Source organism: Patagioenas fasciata, chromosome 3 (genome assembly GCF_037038585.1).
Source record: "Patagioenas fasciata isolate bPatFas1 chromosome 3, bPatFas1.hap1, whole genome shotgun sequence".
Lineage (NCBI taxonomy): Eukaryota > Metazoa > Chordata > Aves > Columbiformes > Columbidae > Patagioenas > Patagioenas fasciata.
In genome coordinates, this window is record NC_092522.1 from 97,451,761 (window position 1) to 97,473,169 (window position 21,409).

The 21,409-nt window shown below is 35.5% G+C and overlaps 1 protein-coding gene and 1 long non-coding RNA gene across 5 annotated transcripts in view; one reads left to right on the forward strand and one right to left on the reverse strand.

Moving 5' to 3' along the window:
* EYS (eyes shut homolog) overlaps positions 1-21,409 on the forward strand; it is an 870,143-nt gene that overhangs the window by 389,131 nt on the left and 459,603 nt on the right. The window contains exons 25-28 of the mRNA XM_065834576.2: positions 12,771-13,030; positions 18,087-18,183; positions 19,190-19,297; positions 19,685-19,830. Of these exons, the coding sequence (XP_065690648.2) occupies positions 12,771-13,030; positions 18,087-18,183; positions 19,190-19,297; positions 19,685-19,830 (611 nt within the window). The remainder of the gene's footprint in view (positions 1-12,770; positions 13,031-18,086; positions 18,184-19,189; positions 19,298-19,684; positions 19,831-21,409) is intronic.
* On the reverse strand, positions 1,149-10,145 carry LOC139827619 (uncharacterized). 4 transcript variants are annotated; one of them, XR_011738477.1, is made up of 4 exons: positions 9,863-10,145; positions 9,121-9,206; positions 8,328-8,492; positions 1,149-2,971 (listed from the first exon to the last, which is right to left on the reverse strand). It is a non-coding gene; the product is annotated as an uncharacterized lncRNA (long non-coding RNA). The 4 variants fall into 4 exon arrangements; XR_011738476.1 differs by lacking the exon at positions 1,149-2,971 and adding an exon at positions 4,873-6,743; XR_011738478.1 differs by lacking the exon at positions 1,149-2,971 and adding an exon at positions 9,521-9,615 and having other exon boundaries at positions 4,873-8,492.

Genomic DNA, 21,409 nt, shown 5'->3' on the forward strand with positions numbered 1-21,409 from the left:
AATATAGGAAAGTTTATTTATACTGATATTACTGACAATATGCTATTAGAGGTCCTCTATAAAACAGTGCTTGCTCCTCAGCAATAACAAGAAGACTAATGCAGGATCTGTAATTATCATATTTGCTTCCACCAAATGCCAGTTTGAATGCAAGAAAAAAAAATCTATCATCATAATTACAATAGGAAGCCTTTATCTTTGAAGGTCACAAGTAGAGAAAAGGCAGCACACATACAAAAGTCACACCTCTCCAAGAGCATTCATAAGTATTGTCATGTATCTCTCTTAGGCTCGTTCATTCCCTGTCTGGAAGGGGTAGTCATAAAATTTTCATAGGTTTGTTCTATTGAAAAATCTCAGTGAGACAGTCACAGCAAAAAGTTGGATTGTTTATATTACAGTAGATATCAAAGATAGATGAAGACATAACTGACTTTTGGAGAGCAATTGATTTTTTTTTTTTTTTTCACTTTTATAGCTTAATATCAGAACAATAATCTTTTTAAGGATAAAGCTATCTTTGAAATGCTAGTTGCCAGAACATGACAAGTTGAATTTTGTTTTTTCACAGACACTATAGTAGGGAAACATCTATCTCATCTTGTGACCACAGTATTTGAGCAGCTTATGTAAATATATATTTATGATTTTTAACACTGAGAAATGCTGCCTAAATTGAGCTTAAATATTCTTTCTTTTCCTCTTTTCCCATTGTTTATACACTTGGAAGTTCTGGCACTCCTTTATAAAATATTTCATTGGTTTATCTAAATAATAATTCATAGGCAAACTTAAGCAAGACCTGTGTTAGATGATCTTTGGTAAATTTAGTTGTGGCAAGACGAAATGCTATTGCCTCAGTTATTTGTCGAGGTTACAATACTCCTACATGATTAGGTGAATGGTAAGAATATATAATTTGGCATATTAAATGATTAATGAAGGTCAATTTGTGCAAGACCTCTCCCTCTCCCTCTCCCTCTCCCTCTCCCTCTCCCTCTCCCTCTCCCTCTCCCTCTCCCTCTCCCTCTCCCTCTCCCTCTCCCTCTCCCTCTCCCTCTCCCCTCCTCTCCTTTTCACAAATGTGAGAACAGACGCATCCTTTCTTCTCAGTCTTTTAAAAAATATTTTATAGACTTCCAGTATTGACGATGACAAAGCCTGTAGCCTTTCCAAATGTTTTATTTCATATAGGCTTCTTTGAAAATCTAAGTTCATGATGTTGAAATTAGCATTATGAGGGTTGTTTGCATGATAAGTGATTCACAAGATAAATTTTGATGTATAACGGACTACTGCTGAGTGTTGAAAATGCTCCAGTAGTGTTCTTAAATGTATAAACATTGGTCCTATATGTTCAAGTGATGTCCTGATGTGTTCTGCTATACTACATACTGCAGCCATCCTTGATTATCAGTTGTTTACAGGCAACTAGCTGGTACTAGTCATAAAGTATTCAATGTGTTCTACATTTGGAATGAAAAAAAAAAAAAGGAACCTTTAATTCATTTGTTCAAAGATGTAGGGTTTTTATGCCATTGCTTCCATTCCTGGATTGGATAGTGCTTTGATGCCAGACTGAGCTAAAGACCTACAGTTTCTTCTGTGATATACCTCCTTGGAGTTTCAGTGGACCCAAGGAAAATACCAAGTAACAATTCTGAAAGTGGCTTAAAAATAGGCATAGAACATTGAAAAAAAATGATACAGACATTGTGCTTAAATGACAAAAGTGTTTGCAGAATTCAAAAACAGGAACATGAGATAAATGTTTCTTTGTGTCATCTGTTCAAACCATTCAAATCGTTGTGCAGAGGTCATTTGCATAGACTCCTGAATTGGTGTGCATTCAGCTATTTTTCATATCAAATTTTCTAAATGTCTCAGTAATCTGTCTTCATGGTTAGATGCTCACACATCATAAAATTTCAGAGTTGCAGCATATCATCTACCACTTAATGTTGCTGTGCTGATTATTGCTAATAAAAATTAGCACTTGTAATTACCTCTGCTTGGTCTTCTCTTATTGCCTGCGGTGGAAGGAACAGACTAGGAAAGATCTCCTTTGCTCCCCTAGAGCAAAAGTACCTTCTGTTGTTCGCACTCTACCTGAAGAGTTCATTTTTCTTTTCTGTAATCAGTGCCATCTCTGCATACTAGGTGAAGAGCTTTGAAGCTAATTGACAGAACTACTGTTGCATTGCTAAACTTTCCGAATTTAATAAATGTCTCTTCTGCAGGGACTGTTACTGGCTTACAGATGATAGCTCTTATTTTTTCAGTGCAGCATTCTTCTTCCTTTCAGATTTCTCAAGTCAAAAAGTACTTGTCTCAAAATCAATGTACTAAAACATAGTAAGAGTTACCTGTAACTCTCAGAAAACATCAGAGCAATACAAACTGAAAAAACTCATTGAGCTAATTTCCATATCAACTAGGTCTTTTAGACTGAAATCTAGTAGACAGTAAGAGATTTCCAAGAGGAATTAGTGCTGAAAGTACCAGTTTCAATATGTGCAGCAATAAACCCAGTACTGTCAAATTTGTCATTGAAGTCTGGCATTAAATTAAGGTGGTTGAGCACAAGCAAACAGGTGTCTAGGGAGATGCAAGTCTTTTGTTCAGGAATCCTTCAAAGATGGAGAGTCTTCCAGATAGCTGATCTGTTCAACATCTGAGCTCTAACAGATTAACTTTACATAACATCAGTTTATTGGACGCTGCATGACAACTGTCTCCCTCTTATTTTTTAAAGAATGAAATAATATTTCTTTTTTCTCTACCAAAGTGAATCAGTACCATCCAAGATACTGAAACCTTGGAGAAGTGTTGCCTATTAAAAAGCTGAAAATATATTTTCCCTCAGATTGCTGGATGGAGTCTTGAGTTACCTTGTTGCTGTTTTACCAGTTGTTGTTGTTCCAGTGTGGGATGAAGGACACATAGGCAAAAAATGCAGCTCTTGATGTTACTGACAGCAGATGGTACAATAAAAAAAAAAAAAAAGTGTCCTTTTACATTTGCATTTTGTCAGGAACAGAAATAAGTCTAAAGCAGGCTTACTTAATAGATGTTACTCAAAACAACAGTTTCATATGCCAGAATGCATAGACACACTATATGGGGGTCTGTAGTAATCCATGGAATTAACACTGCTACTCAGAAGATCGTTTTACACACTGAAACAAATTTAGACAGATCTTTCTCTTTTCCGTGCATTGTGTGCTGGATTGCTAAGCTGCATTCCACAAGTTTTACATGACTATGGCACCCTTCTGATATATCTTAGGGAATTTAAGAGAAGGAAGTTCCTATTTTTTTTTAAGGGATGAAGTAGTATTTTTAAATATTTTCATAATTTGTTTTAAAAACCTTGAACATGGTAAGCAGATTTTCATAGAACTCTAGTTAATAACCAAAACTGTGTAGCAAAAGTAAAAATAACTCTCCCAAAACACAAAAACATTTTTTCTTTAAATTTATTTTTTAATGAATTCCTGCTGCACCTAAGACAGGAATTTAAGGAGGTGAGGCTGATGGGAAGGTACTTTACCAATTGTTTTCTCCATGGTCATGGACTATGAACAAGACTGTTAATACCAAACCACACTGTGTTTTCTGGTTCCAAGCCACATGACCTGAGTGACAGTAATAATGCTCAGTTTTACTTGTTTTGCTGTCTTCCTTAATTAAAAGTATTCAAAGTAATTAGTGTTTGTTCTTTTTAAGCACCTTCATTCTAATGAGTGACAGTTTTACTCTTGTTTTTAAATTATTTTAATTTTTCCTGCCCAAAACAGGAAACAGTGCAATTTTGTCTGTCTTTGTAGACTGAAGGATTTGCTGCAAAATCCTTGAGATAAATACACAAATAGTTAGACAGACCTGAAAAGAAACTTGGTGTACCTCATCTCTGTGGTCTACTAGTCTGAAAGTTGCATCCAGTCTGATGTAAAATCTATCTTTGTCTTGTTTTACGAATATGGAAAAAGAAAAAACGCTGTTAAAGAATTTAGAGTTGAAAGTTGAAATACCCTTTGTTGGACATAAAATTCTATTTCCTAAATAAGAAAAGTGTGCATTGCAGCTCAACTAGAGCTTAAAGTAAAAGCTGAAATATAGCTTGCTGTCACATTGAGCTGAACATTACCATGTGATTGTGTGAGCTCATTGCTTCAAATATAGGCTTCGTGAAGAAAGATCCGGAAAACAAGCAAATAGAACTTTGTCCATTTGTTCCTGCAAATTATTATTTTCTTTGTGTCACGTTCCTGAATATACAGATTATTAGGAATACATTTTCATTATTTTTACTAAAGGAAGAATGTGAGCAGAGGATTATGGGAGCAAAAGTACACAGAATAGAGAACATATATCCTGAAAAATGAGAAAAAGGACAAGGATGTAAAGACTGAAGCAATTAAACTGGAAAGGAAAGAAAAGTACCTAAGTCCTCTGAACTTTTTCTTTATGCATCAGACAGGCAAAAGGCACACTTACACATTATTATAGTAGCAGAAACATAATCTTTTTATCTCTCTTTCCAGCAGTGTACCTCCCAAATCCTTTTTCTCTAGTTTGGGGTCAATATTCACTTCTATTTCCAGCTTTAAGAACAAGCCAAATCATACTGTATTTGCAGATTTCATTTGTTTGTTTGTATTGTGTTTCATGTTTTCTGTGTAAAAGGGTGTAATCTTCTGATTTCTAATTCAGAAATTTTAAAGCAGAAAAAAGATGTACCAATCTGTCTTCAGAATGAGAAAATACAAATTTTTTTGAACATGTGTATCAGGAATATATTCTAAAAGCATAGGTCTCACTTTTGGAAACTGTAAAAGCTAAGGAGAAATCAAGCAGTTGCTGTGGAGCTTTCTATTTATAGTATCATACTTTGAGTAGGACATGATGAAAATTAACAGAGATCTGATACACTTCAGCCTTATACCTGCTTTTTAAAAGACAATTATAATTTTTATTTTTTCAGTACTCAGGAATACATCAAGCTAGAGGGAATAAGTATTTAGTATTGTGGTTTTAATTATTAAAATGACATAAGCTCTAACAGATCCACTTACCAAAAAAACTCTAAAAGCCATTTCTTCAGTTCTATGAGAAATTTATTGTGAACTGGTCACTGTTGAACTACCTTTTTAGTAAAGGAATACAGCTGCCTCTGAAATATCAGGGATTCATAGCATATCAGATTGAAGAAGACAGCATAGTATAAAAAAAATAAATTAGACTTTTAGATCATATTTTCACATTTGAGGAAACCAGTTTGATCAAGATAGTTCCTTGTGTATTTGACAGAGAACCTTAAATTCATAAACCTACCTACACTGTTTCTTTTATAGCCAATGATGATAAATAAAAGGAGAGATTCCTTACAAAACCCACTCAACTCATCTGAGATTTTAACTTCTAAGTAACTTACTTCTCTCCAACAGCATCTTCAAAGTGACTTAACTCATAATGTACAAACTTTCAGTGATTAGAATTGCATAGCTGAAACACAAGTCTTCTCCCAGCTCGTATGCTCTGTAATGTTTCTGAATGCCAGATCCCGCAGCTGTCTAGGTGCAACAAAGGCTACTCCAGGGTGAGTTTTAGTTCAAATGTTCAGTAGATTATTTTTTTTTAAAGCAAATCTCCCACATGTCCAAGTTACTATGCTTTGGTTGGCCTGAAATGTCAAATGATCCTATACATGCAAACCAGAATCTTTTTGGATGAAATTAAATTAGAGTATATGCTCACATTGTATCCTGTGCGTTAGAAATACTACTGGATTTTCAGTCCATGACACAAGACTAGAACTTGTCTGAAGTAAACCAGGCAAAACACATATAGTAGTTATTTTGGGTCTGCACCATCTATTTTGCTTCACACGTCATCTATATTTGTGCCATACTATGTGGACATAGTCTTTGGCTCTTTTCTTTCCTCTGTGTCATCCCAGCATGGAAAGAAATGTCCAGGATGGGCAGTGCAAAGAAGACAGACTCTGCTGCGTAGGCTCAACCAGTGAGACACAAATACCTATCTTATTACTTTTTAAAACAGGGCTACAACTACGTTTGGCAAGAGGAGGTGCTGTTTCATTACAACCCCACTAAGAAATGCATTCAGACTCTATATACAGTATCACTTGGAATGACATATTGGAAATAATACTATAAAGAAGAAGACAGTATACAATCTTATACCCCTACAAGGAACCTCGAGTTGTGTAGCTTCAAATAGAATCCCATCAGGGCCAGAATGCCATGCAGAGCCTGTCTGTCAATGGAAAGAGTACCCCATTCTGGTAATCTTACGGGATTTTACTACAGGAAAACAACTCAGTTCATCCTTTCTACTGTTAAATAGAAAGGATGTTCACATGAGAACTTCTTGCTACAGTCTTAGATAAAGGCAAGGACACACAGCTGGTGCAGTCACATATACTGAGACTCCTCTGTTAAAATCAGCCAGCAAAGTCTATCCAGCGGTCAAAGGATGCACGCAGCACAATACAGACCACAGGGACAAGTTCTACATGTGTTCTACAAAACCAGGACAACATGCTACATAGCCCAGCACAGTACATGCCTGCTCAGGTTAACTGTTCCATGGATCACTAATGCCTTGATACAGAATGGTATTCCAGTCTGGACCACTACAGATGCCTTTGCAGTGGTATGCTACATGTCTTTTGCAGAAGTTCTTGATACTTTCTTTTATTTGAAGAACAGGAATTGCTGAAATGTGAGACTTGGTTTAGTATTCTACTGCTTAAACAACTTCCAACACTCAACAATATTCCTACTGAGCTAATGGACAAACACTAGTAATATATTGTTCCTTTTAGATATTAGCAATGCCTATTGGTATCAAACTCTAGTTTATTATTCAGTGTTTTTGCTTTGCTATTGCTGAATAGATAATCCACAATGCATAAGTTGGTTAAGTTGAATAAACAGTTTGAAAATTAATATATTCAAAATAAATAATAGAATGTTTTACAGATAGCAGTTTTAACTTAGGAAACATGTTGAATTGCATAATATTCAACAATCTTTATACACCATATGAACAAAGGAAAATAATTAAAGTTGTTTCAGCCAGTTTAACCAAGAGTCTTAAGACATACTCTGTCTAGATTTACTGCAGTGTTCTTTTACAGATTACTTTTATTTCTGAGATGTAATGGTGGCAAGGTCCATTGCATTTACAGTTCATGAACTATAGTATTAGTCATGATACTACTACAGGTATTTTGCATTCCATGATGCAAACTTCTCAGACACTTAGAATGACGAGGCATGCAATAAAGAGTTAATCTTTGCATATCTGTTATTACCTGGTACCACTCCCCAAGTATTTTATCTAGGCTTTTTTAGCCAACACTTCAGATTCAACTGGAAGACTTCAGGTGGTGCATATAATTCACATAAGCCACCATCTACATGTCTGTTAAATTAAGAAATTTTTGGTGTATGTGTGACAATGGTAACAGTTTCGTTTTCCTTTATTTCAGTTTCCATCATTATTCTAACAGCTGATAAAGGCAAATGGAATTTATTTTGTAATTTCACTGTGAAATTGGTATACACCTACCAATTTACTCTGTGAAAGACAAATTGCTCTTTACTCACTTACTGATGAATTATTTGGAGACAGGTGAAATTTTTTCCTGTGTGGCCACTTTCTTGCTGTACACATTTACACACTTTGGAAAGGTATTTATCACTTGGTCATGGCAGATATGAGTATATTGAGGAATCAAAATCACTGGATAATATTTCTTCCCTTGTTTAATCTTTTTATGCCCTGGACTTCACTAATGAAATGAAACCAAGCTATTGTTTATAACACTGCTAATAAAACTTCCCATTGTCAAATTGACAGCCCAAGGACCTGAACTTCCTTATTGACTAACCACAGCAGTGGTACATTAATACCACTTCCTTACACTGAAATGAGAAGATGAGAGAATAGTTCAGTCTCTGTGCTCAAACTGATAGCTTGGTTTACAAACAGTGGTGATGACTACTGTAATAGTTGTAATATTCAATAATTATATTGTAATAATGAAGAATGTCCTAGTATTTTTCAAAGACAAAGCTGAAAGTTTTGTAACTGACTTATCGACTTGCCATTGTTGACTGGGACAGCACCTAAACACATCTGGAATTTTATTAACAACAATTAAATACATGTATTTTTTACTTTCTTTCTAACCTAAGAGTTAATAACCTAATACTTGCTCAGCAAAAATGCAAGCAACAAGCCATGACATTCCTAAAAAAATGATGGGGGCTTAAGATGAGATACTGCCATACCTTCACAGTGCGCAGTACTCCTTACAACAGTCCGGTGGACCTTGAGGATTAGTTGTACACCTGCACTGAACTCCATGATTCAGTTCAGGAGCTTGAAGGAGAAAGCACTGGTGTGGAAAAGATCTTCCTGATGTTCTCATTAACCAAAAGTTTTCTGGCACGCCACTGAAAAGCGGAATGAGTAAGCAAGTTTATAACACAGCAATAAAAGAAATAAGAATTTTAGTCTTTGCCATTATTATCCTTTGTGACTTTACCTCCATCATATAAAAATTCTACCCCATTGCTACCATTCATAAAGATTGTTATGTATTTCCCGTGTTAAAAGTATGGAAAGAAAGAACAGAATAAAAACTAATATAAATTTTCCAATGCAGAACAGATTAAGCAGCTAATTTCATCCTCAGTCTTGGGCAGGCACAGTGTTCCTAAGCACAGAGATGATGCTAACTAATGGGTAGTTCCCAGGGTCCTCCTTTCTACCCTTTGTAAAAATGGACATGGTGTTCCTCTTTTCCAATCTGTGGGGACTTTGTCTGACTGCCATGACTTTTCAACTATGAGGACCAGTGGCTTGGAAACTATATCAGCCAGTTCTCTCAGGACCCAGGAGTGCATCTCATCAATGAGGTATGTTCAGGTTCCTCAGATGGTCTCAAGCCTGACCTTCTCCCAAGACCGGAAGGACTTCATTACTTCAGTCCCTTCCAGGAGAGTTTGGGGATTCAGAGTCTCGAGAGGTGGGGGAAGAGAGATTAGCACTGAAAACTAAAAGACAAATATTATTGAATACCTCGGCCTTCTCTGTGTTGGTTGTCACCAGTTCTCGTTTATCACAAAGGTACATTTTCTTCAATTTTCCTTTTCTGGCCAACATACCTGTAAAACCATTCTGATTATTCTTTGCATCTTATAGACATATACAGTTTCTAAAAAAAATTCCGAACTTATTCCTAGTGAATAGAGCAGATCAATTTACAGGCAATAACAAAATCTCATGCTTAAATATATATCAATATGTTTGATTAATATAGCAGTTTATATATACATAATTTATATTTTTAGATTGCTTTTATAAAACTTGGCATTATTTAAACACAAAATATTGGAAAATAAGTTCAAAAAAATTTATATAATTTCTAAATTATTTAGGAAACAACCTAAAGTTGCATCAGAACATCTCTCATATTTACATTTTTCCTTTTAGAAGATGTCACGGAGGGACCCCAAAATTAGTTTTAGGCGGACAACCAGGTCCAAAACAGGCTTTTATTCTTTCCGGGAAAGTCTGAGAAAACAACCAATTAGAAACAGGGTTTATACAATCAGTTAGCACTCTGGTAACATAAAATACAGGTTTGGATATCAGTTTAGGAAATTATTGGTGTACAGCAAATAAGAATAATGGAGATCCACAGTGTGCATACACGTGGCTCACCAAAAACAACACCAGAGCAGTCCCTGAGCCCAGGAAAATACACTCACTTGTCTAGTGAGGAAAACACCCACCCAAGCAGTAAGGAATTATGACTCACCTGCACGTGGAGATGAGGCAGTCCCATTTTTCAGGAGGTTACCTTAAATGATGTCCTGGTCCAAGAGGAGGGTTGCTCTTGGCTGCATTTTGGCCTGCTGCTCTGAGAGGACACACGCAAAGGGCAGTCTCGGTGGGATCCCTGTTTTTATAGTCTTGTCAGATCTGGCTGTGGGCATTCCAGAAGCTTCTCTGCACCCCCACTCTGGCTATGGGCGCCTCTTCCCCTCTCCTGGCTAATCGGCAGCGGGTTAAACAAAAGAAGCTATTAACTGCCCCATTGCAGGAGAAGCGGAAGGAGGTGTTGGGGAAGAGGGGGGGTGTGCATGTATCTTCCACACTGAAGGCAAAGGGGGAGGGAGAAAAGGGGGTGTGCCACTGCCACAGAAGGTATATGAAAACTTTTTTGTATTTTCTAGCACTATTAGAATGTTTTATCTGAGTTTACAAGTTGCTAAAAGAACAAAAAGAAATTGAGTAATTACTATCTTGTCTTTATGTAGTCTTACAAAACCAGATATTACCTCTTTTTTTTTTTCTTTCCTTGAGAATCCTAGAAATCATCTTGAGTTTTTATCTAATGCAGTGAATGAAATGATCATTTTGAAAAAAAAAAATATGTTTGAGGTTTTGCCTTTTCATCAAGTAATTTACAACAATATCAGCTATAGCAGGTTAATTGACAATCCACAGTTAAAACACTCTGTTCTATATTCTGTACCTTTAATACTCCTAACACCTCCTTACCTTATTTAAGTAACAGTTCTCATTAAGACTAAATCTTGTCTTGACTCTTAAATCTGAGCCTCTAGACAGGCACTTCTATGTATTTTTTCCATTTAATGGGGACACCAGCAATTTCTTAATAATACAGATAAGGGTACAATACAACTATGCTATTAATTGTCTGATTTGTATTAAATTGACCTTTGCATCTCATTTGGTTGCTGGCACGAAGCCAGGGTAGGACTTGATAGTTGTGTAGTGTAGGAAATTACTGTGCTTGGGTGATCTCCATCTGACATAATGTTCCCTGTGGTTAAAGAGAATAGTTTGATAATTCAAAGGCAGTTGTGAAACCCCGAAGTGAAAAGAAGGAATGGAACATGTTTTATGTTTGGTTCTCTGCACCTCAGTGACACCCATAACAGTAGGGCCAGTTAAGAATTGAACCCTGTTCTCCTAACATAATACATCTAATGAGCTTTCCAAGCTACAAATGAAGCATAGAGAAGGTAGTTCATACCACTTTGTAGTGCTTCATTGGTAGTAATTTCCTCAGAACTTCATAAATGAAGTCAAGAAAAAAATGAGCAGTTCTAAAAGAATTAAACATCTGAAATATTTGTTCTGACGGATCTTTCTACTTTGTCTAGAGTCAGTGAATTTGAGATATTTAATTTGTAGTAGAGGGTTGTACTTTGACTGATTGATTACTTAAAAGAAAAGTAAACAAAGCGCTGAGGAGTGCATGCACTGTTATTCCTTGTTATTCAGTGGGTATTTCTTCTAGACACCAAACTGATGCTACCATGTATAGCAAAAGCAAAAAGTTTGTTGTTCCTAAACAGAGATTAACAAAACATATTTATTTGTAACTGTATTTCCAAAGATGTGGTTTGGGTGCTGTAACTGATAAATGAGTATTGAAAGATGATTTTTCTCATAGTTGCTTTAAGAATGTCTGTATGCCATTTGACCGTTACAACTATTTTTCTTCCCATGAAAAACATACAGTAACCTGATTTATGAATACTTATTGATAAAACACTCAGGACTTTCAAATTATGAAGTTCCTTAGTAGTACCTATTTAATTTCATGTGACATGGAAATTATGCTCTCTGAACCAATCACACAGAACATAAAAATTTCAAAGAAAACACTGATTTTTTCAAAGGGGCCAAGTTCACCTTTTGTCTAGTAAGCAATACCTGTGCCTTATAGAACTAATTTATTCTTCATTGAATAACCTATTTATTATTTAAAATCCATTATTTTTCTCAAATTAGATCTATAAAGCTATATTTGAATGGCTTAATCCCTGAAATCAATATCAATCAAAATAGGCAGGAGCTGATATAGTTAATCTTTTGTATTGTCTGTTGTCCCACAAAATAGTTACAAATACATGCTGAATTTAATTCCATCTTCAGCGAAAGTAAAACCACAAGACTTTCTACCTTTTAAAGCATATAAAACCTTCTTTTATTGCTGCTAATGAGGATATTTTCTCTGCAAACTTTGAAATCATTAGCAAATTTTTATCTTTGAATTTTTAGAACCTTATCATCAAATTCATGTTGCAATTAAAACAGATGTTATCTAATTAATGAATGTAGATTCTTTACAATTCAGATGTAATGTAGGTTTTGGTCCAAGTTTTCTCTTCTGTATTGTCAATAACAGGTCTTCACAAGACCATACTAAAAAGAGGAAGAACATCATGAGAAGAGAATTCTTCTATCATTTATTATGCCTTTAACCTCCTACCTTCTTTCTTGAAAGTGTACTGAATACTACCTGGTGCATTTCATCCCAGACACTGAAATACCTTCACAGATGATTCTGTCAGCATTAACTAAACCAAATGGTTCTCCAAGTTGATAAATCCTGTGATTTAAAATAAGTCATTTTGCTTTTTCTCAAACAAATTTTGGGACAAGAACCTGAATATAACTCTTTTACATAATGTAGTCTGATACAATCAGGAAAAAAAGGCTGTGTACAGAAGAACATGCTCAAATTGGCGGTTTTTTCTTTTGTTTTGGTGTAGTTTGTCTGTTTGTTGTTTGGTTGGTTTTGTTTTGTTTTGTTTGTTTGAATTGGTTTTAAATGGAACTGATTAGGCTAAATTGTTGATTTTCATTCCTGTACTGCTTTAAGCTTTTTTTTTTTTTTTTCCTTTCAGATGCACGTGTACAGTAGGGTGGACAGGGCCAGACTGCAGTGAAGATATAAATGAATGTGATTCTGAACCATGCTTGAATGGAGCCACCTGTTACGAATCTGTTAAGCAGGGGCAGTTTGTATGCATTTGTCCTCCATTTTATACTGGTGACTTCTGCCATCAGCGCTTCAGTCCCTGTGAGCTGCCTTATAATCCGTGCATAAACAATTCAACCTGTTTGGCACAAGTCGATGGAAATCCAATGTGCATTTGCAAAACAGGTAAGAAGTGGTATGGATAATCCTTTCTGTTTTGCTGCAGAAAAGTTGCAAATACATGTTGAATTTAATGCTGTCTTCAGTGAAAGTAACAATGTATACCTTTCAAAGCACATTACACCTTCACGAATTACAGCAGGTCTATCACTTATGTTAAAAGACTGGTAATATAGATGTCAGTTTGTCTGCTATTAATTTCTTATATTGTAGTACTTATTAAATCTGTGATTTAGATTCCAGCCCTCAAAAATTATCAATTGATAGGACAACATAGAGATAGGCATGCACATGGCCAGCAGAGCTGACAGACTAAATTGATAAAACAGGGGAGGAAATAGACAAAATATATGCAAATTGTTAAAGGTACAAAACTTGGAGCAAGTTGGAAATGGTTCCTCTTCCTGCCGAGCTGTCAGGAAGACCTGGTGCATCAGGGGAGTAATCTTCCCCTACCTAATGTGTAGAGAAGGTTGTTCTCCGTATACACAAGTAGAACCACAACAGGTGCTGACAGCTTTCCTGGGCCATGGCTTAAAAGACGTGTTCTCTCCCTTGGTGTACAAGAACTGCTGAGGTAGAACAGAGCAACAGTTTATCTATACAATTCTGTGTAGCAAATGAAGAATACATTAACTAACTAAACCACAGTGAAAATTTAAGTAGGGAGAATACAATTACTGAATTTGGAATTTAGATAGGATTTTGAAATCATCACTTTTATAGCTATAAATGGCAGGGTACAGGGGTGTCCCAGGGATCAATGATAGTAAATACCTTAATTGCAGTGTTATGCCACAGAGGTACTACTCATGGTTTACTAAGCTGCAAAGATGAGGAGACAATACATAAAGTCAGCAGAATTTATAGTTTGTTTTTTTACAAGTAAGGTAAAGGTTACCACAAATTACTGAGTTAAAAAACCCACACTGGAGGTATGCAAGTTGCTTATTGAAGCAGCTTTTAGGAAAGCTACCTCTAAAAAACAGCTTTTAATACAATCTATTGATTTCTAAACCTTTTTCAGAAATTGTCTGTAAATAGACATGTAGTTTGAGTTATTTTCTTAGCATCCCTTAGAAAAGTATTTTTTTCAAAATGTTTTTGGGCAGAGATTTTCAAGTATCCAAAAAATTTGCAGCCAAGATTCTCAAGAACTTTGACAGAATCTTCAAGGATTCTTGAATATTGCAACTAGGAATCTTCAGGGAACTAGCAGGGGAGTTATGTGAACCAGCAACATGCCTGGCTAGAAAATCTTGGAAAATGGAATATATCTCAATATTGAAAAGGGGTAAAAGGCATCATTCATGAAATGAGTTAATAGTTTATGTTAGGAAAAATGCAACGATTTATTCAGGACTCTTATCAAAAAAAGAAGATACAGTAAAATCTAGAAATTTAATTGAGAGCAGTTTATGGAAATCTACCTCCACACCTGTCTTCTTTTCTATTATTCTTCTACTTTTGTCTGCCACGTACCAGCCTTTCTCTCCCAATGAACCTCTCACAATTACAGATCTGATCACAGAGGGCAGTCACGCTGACATGGCTAGATTACTCCAAGACACCTGATTTAGCACCAAATGACATGTTGATTAAACAACTTGCCAGTAGTTAATGGTCCAGTCATTACAAAGTATGAATCCAGTTTAACAATAGTTACAAAATGTAGCTGCGCTAACGAATTCTAACGATTATCTTCAGAAAACCATATCTGCTATAGCCTGGGGCACTTCTTTATGAGAAAAGAAGCAATACCCACTGACTAAAGCCAGCTGGGACTGGAATACCATACTAGGACAGAGAAGACAAAAACTGACAGAGTATAAAGTGAACACAATCAAACTTGATGTAAGATGTTAGCTTAGGACAGAATTATTACAGCAAATTGGTAGGGAGATAATGAAGTAGTGATTAGTAGCAGAATAAACTATGCATATTTGTTCTTGTATATATGTTAAGAAGTTGTCTGTTCTTGCTTTAAAGGTTTTTAAAAATGTATAATTAATATAAATGGAAAAGCTTCATTTTGAGGTATCTGCCCTTAGCTGTAGAGGTTTGCTTCCTGAAAGGAAATAGATTGTAACATTTGTAACACAAAACTAGGCTCTCATATCATAGATTATGGAACACTGTTAGACCACGAGTTTAAGTTTAGTTGTCCACACAACCAGGTTAAACAGTTTAAAAAATTGTAGTCTCTATAATTGTATGCTGGTATATTCACGGCTGCAAAAATCTTGTAGGGTAGGCTGTTACTGCAGAAGTTTAGGAATCACTCAGTAGAGTAAGTTTCCCAAGAAATGTACAGAAAACACCTCTTCTTATATACTTTGCCAGTAATTGATAAGCAAGAGTTTGATCTAGGCAACTGGGAGGAGTTGGCTTTTTGAGCTATTATATGTATACACCCAGCGTTGAATCCTGCCATTAGTTTCTCCTGAAATGCTACATACTAAATGCAAATGAAGCAGAGGAGGGAAGGACAACTTAAGCAATAAAACATTCTACTAGTTGCCCTAATTTATCAACATGCTTTTCTGTTCTTAAAGAATTTCATTCTTTGAATTAATCTTATTAATATAAATGAAAATTTAGTATAACAGAAGAGAAAGGTAAGGAACATGAGAAAGCTATAGAATATAAATAATATTGAAATATTTGTAGCTGAGCCTGGGAAACTGTCCATAAATTCCCTGGAAGGTCTACATGCAAAAGATCCAAAGAGCAATTCAACTGCATACATAAGTGAACTAGAGGGTCAATAAACTAGGGGATGAATATTAGACCATGCTGTTCTAGGTAAAGCCAAGTACTAAAGTGTTAGTTCCATAAAGGTGACCCAAACGGAAGACAGGACAGTTTGGTAAAAATAGTGCAGCTTTCTGAGAACAATGGTGTTCCAAGAAAGAACAAATTACTGAAAAACATATATTAAAAATTAAGGAAAATTATGAAAGGGCATGCAACTACTGAGTGCAGGACCAGATATCTGGCTAGGACTGTTAAACAACAACAGGTCTACTTAATCATGAAATGGGAGACAAAAGGTAACAGTTATCATGTAGAAATATGAAACTCATGGAAATAAAAACTCATAAATATTACAGAGAACTGACAGGACAAAAAGTAAGTTGCCAACATAAACTGTGGGCCAGAAAACATCTAGTGTTTTCTAATGAAGACTTCTTTATACAGTGATTTGTTGTTCTGTGAGAATTATTATTAATTATATGCAGGAGCTAAAGAAAATGGTAACTATAATTGAAGGGTTAGTTTGAGATGCATTCTCCAGAGACTTTAATTTCCAGGTTTGTAGAAAACACAGTTTGAAACCTTCAGCAGATATTCAGAAATTATTTCACTCAGATCTAGCCAGGAAAAATCCTGTTAAGAAGAAAACACCAACTGCTTTGATGTGAGCTGAGATTTAGATCATGCATTGGAATGCCAGAAAAGATTCTTCTCTAAAGTTTTTCCTACAACTCTGACCAAGACACTAAAATATTTCAGTAATTATTTTATCTAGATAAAAATGAGTCATGCTATTCTAACTGTGCTTTTTCATGAATTCTTCACTCTCATGAAATACTTTGAAACCCACAAATAAATAATATGACAATAGAAGTCATTTCTATCCTTGTTTCAGTATCTAAAGAAGTACTAATAACAATTATTTTCTAGTTGTTCTAATAGATAATCCAGTAAAGACTTCATCATATTTGTAATAATATACACTAAATTTCAGTAGCTGTTTTTATGGTTGTTTTAATTTAATTTTGATATCTAAATGGTGTTCAAAAGCACTATGGTGAACACCATAAATGCTCTTCAGTCAGCCTGCTATGAGGGGTTGTGTTTTATAGTCACTACAATGCAAACAGTTTCTTCATTGTAATGGATTTGTTACTGCATCAGTTGAAACATATGTATTCAATTTATGTAAAATTCAACTAAGTAGCTATAGTTTATCCACTGTGTATCATTTTATTATGACTGTGTATTTAGTAGAAAGAACACTTATTAATGTGAAAGTTTTAAGACTTAGTATGCTATCTAACAGCAAAAGTAGTATTCTTACATCACTGAAAAATCTCTTATTTTTCTTTACTACATATTATGGGACGCTTATACAGGTGAATATAATGTATCATGCAAGTAATGTACTGTGCAGATAAGATCTTGATTACACTTTTTCTTCATTTAAATATTAAAACTGTGTGTTTGTGGTTTTTTTTTTTTCTCATCTACTGACTGCTTTGAATAAATGTGGTCTCTCTAACTTCCATTACGTTCTGTAATACATTAATTATTGAATTAGTTTTTAGTTTCTGATATTGTCCCACACTGTTCAAGAAAGCCTTTTTAGTCTTTTAAAATGTTTTGCATTTCCCCAGTATGTTTAGTCAGGTGCTCCACCCATATCTGTTCTCACTGGAAATCAATTTGTTGAAGCTAAGGAACAAAAATAATTGGAGAGAGTTCTTTCAGTGTTGCATCCACTTGCTGTCCCTGGTCTTAGAGTCAGGAAGCAATGAGGGCTGTCTGCTCCAGAAGTGAAGGTAAGCCAGGAGTCTTATCAAAGCTGAGGCCTCACTGTCAAGCGTCCTATCTGACAGTATCTGAATGAGGTGAGCAGGGCAGGGCCAATGACAGTGTCCAGGATCAGCATAGTATGCCAGGTTGCCAGTCAAATCTACAGGGAATGAGGCAGGTCCAATGTCAAGCCAGGGAACTAGTCTGAAGGAACAAGTTGGCATCCAGATAAAACAGATGCATGGCTAGGCATGCACATGTCTGCGATGCAGGTCAGTCAGATACCAAGGGTTAAGAGCCTCAGCTTCAATGCTCCCAAGAGAAGGGGTAGTCGCCACTGATGCTTCTCTCAGCTCTTCTTGAACAGCTTCAAGGGCAGCTGATGTTTCTCAAGCCTGCCACTTGCATTGTTTAAGTTGTTCCTGAGCTCAGATGGCCAAACCTGCAAGAGTAGCTGTGACTCTTATATTCACATTTTGTAGTTGAGTTCACTCACTGACAGTTCATATAATCTGTGTTTCAGGATTTGAAGGTACTTATTGTGAAGTAAATAGTGATGAGTGCATTTCCCATCCATGCCAGAACGAAGGTCTCTGTGTGGATGGGGTTAACCACTACAGGTGAGGAAAATTATTTGAATGACAGATATTTAGTATGATACATGGATATTTTTCATGTAACTATTCTTTCAGCACCTTGCCTATATTATATTTGCTGTCCTTCAGTGATGTAATAGGTCTTTTTTTTTTTTTTTTTTTTTTTGGCGGTGGGGTGTTTGACACATTACATGGTTACATTACACTTAAAATCTTTCTGTGAGCAAAAAGGCATGCATGTATGTACACCATGTGGGCTCAAGAGTCTATTGTGGGAGTAACTCGAATCTTAATAATCCAATCAAAATATAAAAAACAGTTATTAGTCATGTTACAATAATATTAATAGTCTAAGTTGAAATGATTATAATATTAAACAGCTTCATGAACAATGTAGTTATAAATGTTATATAAGAAATCTTGCAATAATCAACCTCTCATCTCTGTTGTTATGATTACCCTCACAATGTCTGTGTGGGTCCATGATCAGTGATTTCAGTCTTTGTCAAGAATCTCTGGCAGTGTTACTGCGAGTCACCAGCATCTGAATGACTCTGCTAGGAGAAGTGGGATGTTTACAGTGGGGTTTTTCTCATCTTCGGTCTCAGACCTGCTTGGAGCTATTTTTGTATGTTTCTTTGTCATTATTTACTTCTTTTGCACTGTTTACCATCTTCACCAGCCCACATGGACACAAAAGGCTATTTGTGACACAAAGATTATCCTAGTATGTTGCACACTCTCGATAAGTGCTATTCCCAGAACTAAACCTAACGCATGAGAAGCAGCAGACAGTTGCCTCCAGGGCAGACTTGTGGTCTTCAACTAAGAATGGCAAAAATCTTATTTTCTAGGCTGCAGTCACTGTACTTATGAAGCTTGTTAAAGTACAGAACTTTGTAATGATCAGAAAAAAATTAAAACAAAAAATGGAATCACCTCATTCCTACCCTTCAAAATCTACCACATTTTTTTTCAGAATCTTTTTATATTAAACTGAAAAGTAATGTATTTACCTCCTTTTTGCTAGATGCTCCTGCCAACATGGCTTTACTGGAATACTGTGTGAAGTGGAGATTAATGAATGCTCATCAAGACCCTGCAAAAACAATGGAACTTGCCTGGATCTTGTAAACAGGTTAGTTACTACTAAATGTAAAACAATTCCCTGATTTCCTTGTGTATAACATCTACTTGCTGCCTTGAGGTTTGGATTGGACCTTCAGCATATGACAAGGATTCTGTATTAAAATGAGGCAGGCAAATGTTACTGACTCAGCTATTTGTTTCTTATGTGACCTGAGAGGAAAACAGAAGAGAAACTGTCTTCTGCACATCTTGTTGTTTTCCTCCTTATTGCTTTGTTTCCTTCAGAAACACAGAAATGAGGAAAGTTTGTTAATTATTTTAATATGCATATCAATTAGGGACACCAGCTTGACATGAGGACATAAATATAGATTCAGAATATTGAAATAGATGATGTTTACTTCTGTTGACTTTCCTGATTTCCCCTTTTCTGAAGATTCAACTGTATTTGTGCACCTGGATACTATGGATCTCTGTGTGAGCTGGATGTAAATGAGTGTGAAACTTTGCCTTGCTTGCATGGAGGAAGCTGCATCAACAGGCATGGAGGCTATCAGTGTTTCTGTCCCCCTGGATTCACAGGTATGATCCTCCCTACTGCAGTGGAGAAGGCTATTTCACAGGTTTTACAACTTTTTAAATTTTATAGTAACGGCTTCAACTAAATAAAGGAGGACTACACAGGATCATCTGTGTATTGGAGGATAAATCAATATAAATTCAAATAGGATTTTGATCCAACTCTTGCTAAGTAGCTCAAGATGTTATTTGCATTGAGACTTGATCTATGATTTCTTTAGTCACCTATACATGCTGCTGAAATACATTAAAAGAGAGACTCTATAGTGCAAAGAAAATATTTTTTTTCTGAATTCAGCCAAGAAATAAAAATTATTACCGTACATGCAGAGTAAATTTTACAAACATAATAAAAGGCTACTTGTAATTTGAATTTACATAGAACCATAGTAAGACTTTGACTTTGCTGACCTATGGAACTGACACTGTTGCCTTTAGTGTTAATCTTTACATTTATAAAGAACTAGTGACAAAATATTTAATGGGCAGAGATGTATAGAGATGTAGCAAAATTTCTCTAAAATGATGTTGATATTGATTAAAATGCTCTGCATGCTACAGAACAAGCAGTTTGTACTTAATATTTTGATATAGCCATCTTAAGCAACCTGACAAGACATGGGGTCATTCGAGACTGTTTGTGGAAATGTTTATAGTTCTCTGCCTCAGGTTGTATCATTTCTGCATTCTTTCACATAAGATGTTTTTTTCCTACCCATTTCAGCCTGTGACAAACACCACATAAGGTCAGAAAGAACACAATTCGCATCCACTGAAATAAGAGGAATATAATTGCTCCACAGAATAAAGAACAAGTTATAGTTTTGGGAACATCTGTATAGCTGCATATCCTTCTTCCATTCACCATAAACTTCAGTCCACATAACACTTGTGAAGTGTTCTTCAAGATTATCCTTTACGTTTCAGCAAAAATTGGAAAAATCTATGTAATTCTCTTGCCTAAAACTTCAAAAGCCTTTTCCCCTCCCACTCAATATTTTCTTCAGAAGGGCTGTATTCTGCCTACTACTTCTCAGGTATCACAGAAACTTTGATTCATTAGGCAGTGGTGCTTCAGATTTATAATTTTAACTAACAGATGTTAAAAACAGTTGCCTTCATCTATATGTTTCTGTAAGAATTCCCAGTTATATTCATAAAAGACAAAACACCTGTACCTGAAGAGCTTGTGAGACTAATTTGAAAAGGACAAAGTAATCTGCAGGTGTGCTTTCCTTTTATGTTATTTCATTATTGACTAAACAATTTGACTTGAGTTCTTTTCCCTAACACATTTAACCAACAAGGACAGGATGTTGGGTTTTATCAGCATTTGTGAGGGTTTTTTTTAATCAGCTGAAGTAGTTTTTCATTGTTACAAGTTGTTATTTACTGATACAAATCCTTTTAGTATATTTACAAGAATATGTTTTTACTATTTAGTGTCTGTTATTTACCAACAAGGGTGGTGTGTTATCCAGGTATCTATCAAACACTGAAAAATTACTAAGAAATGAGTGATAGATATCCCATCTTTTAATTATAACCAGTGATTTTTTTTCCCCTTAAATTGACACCATTT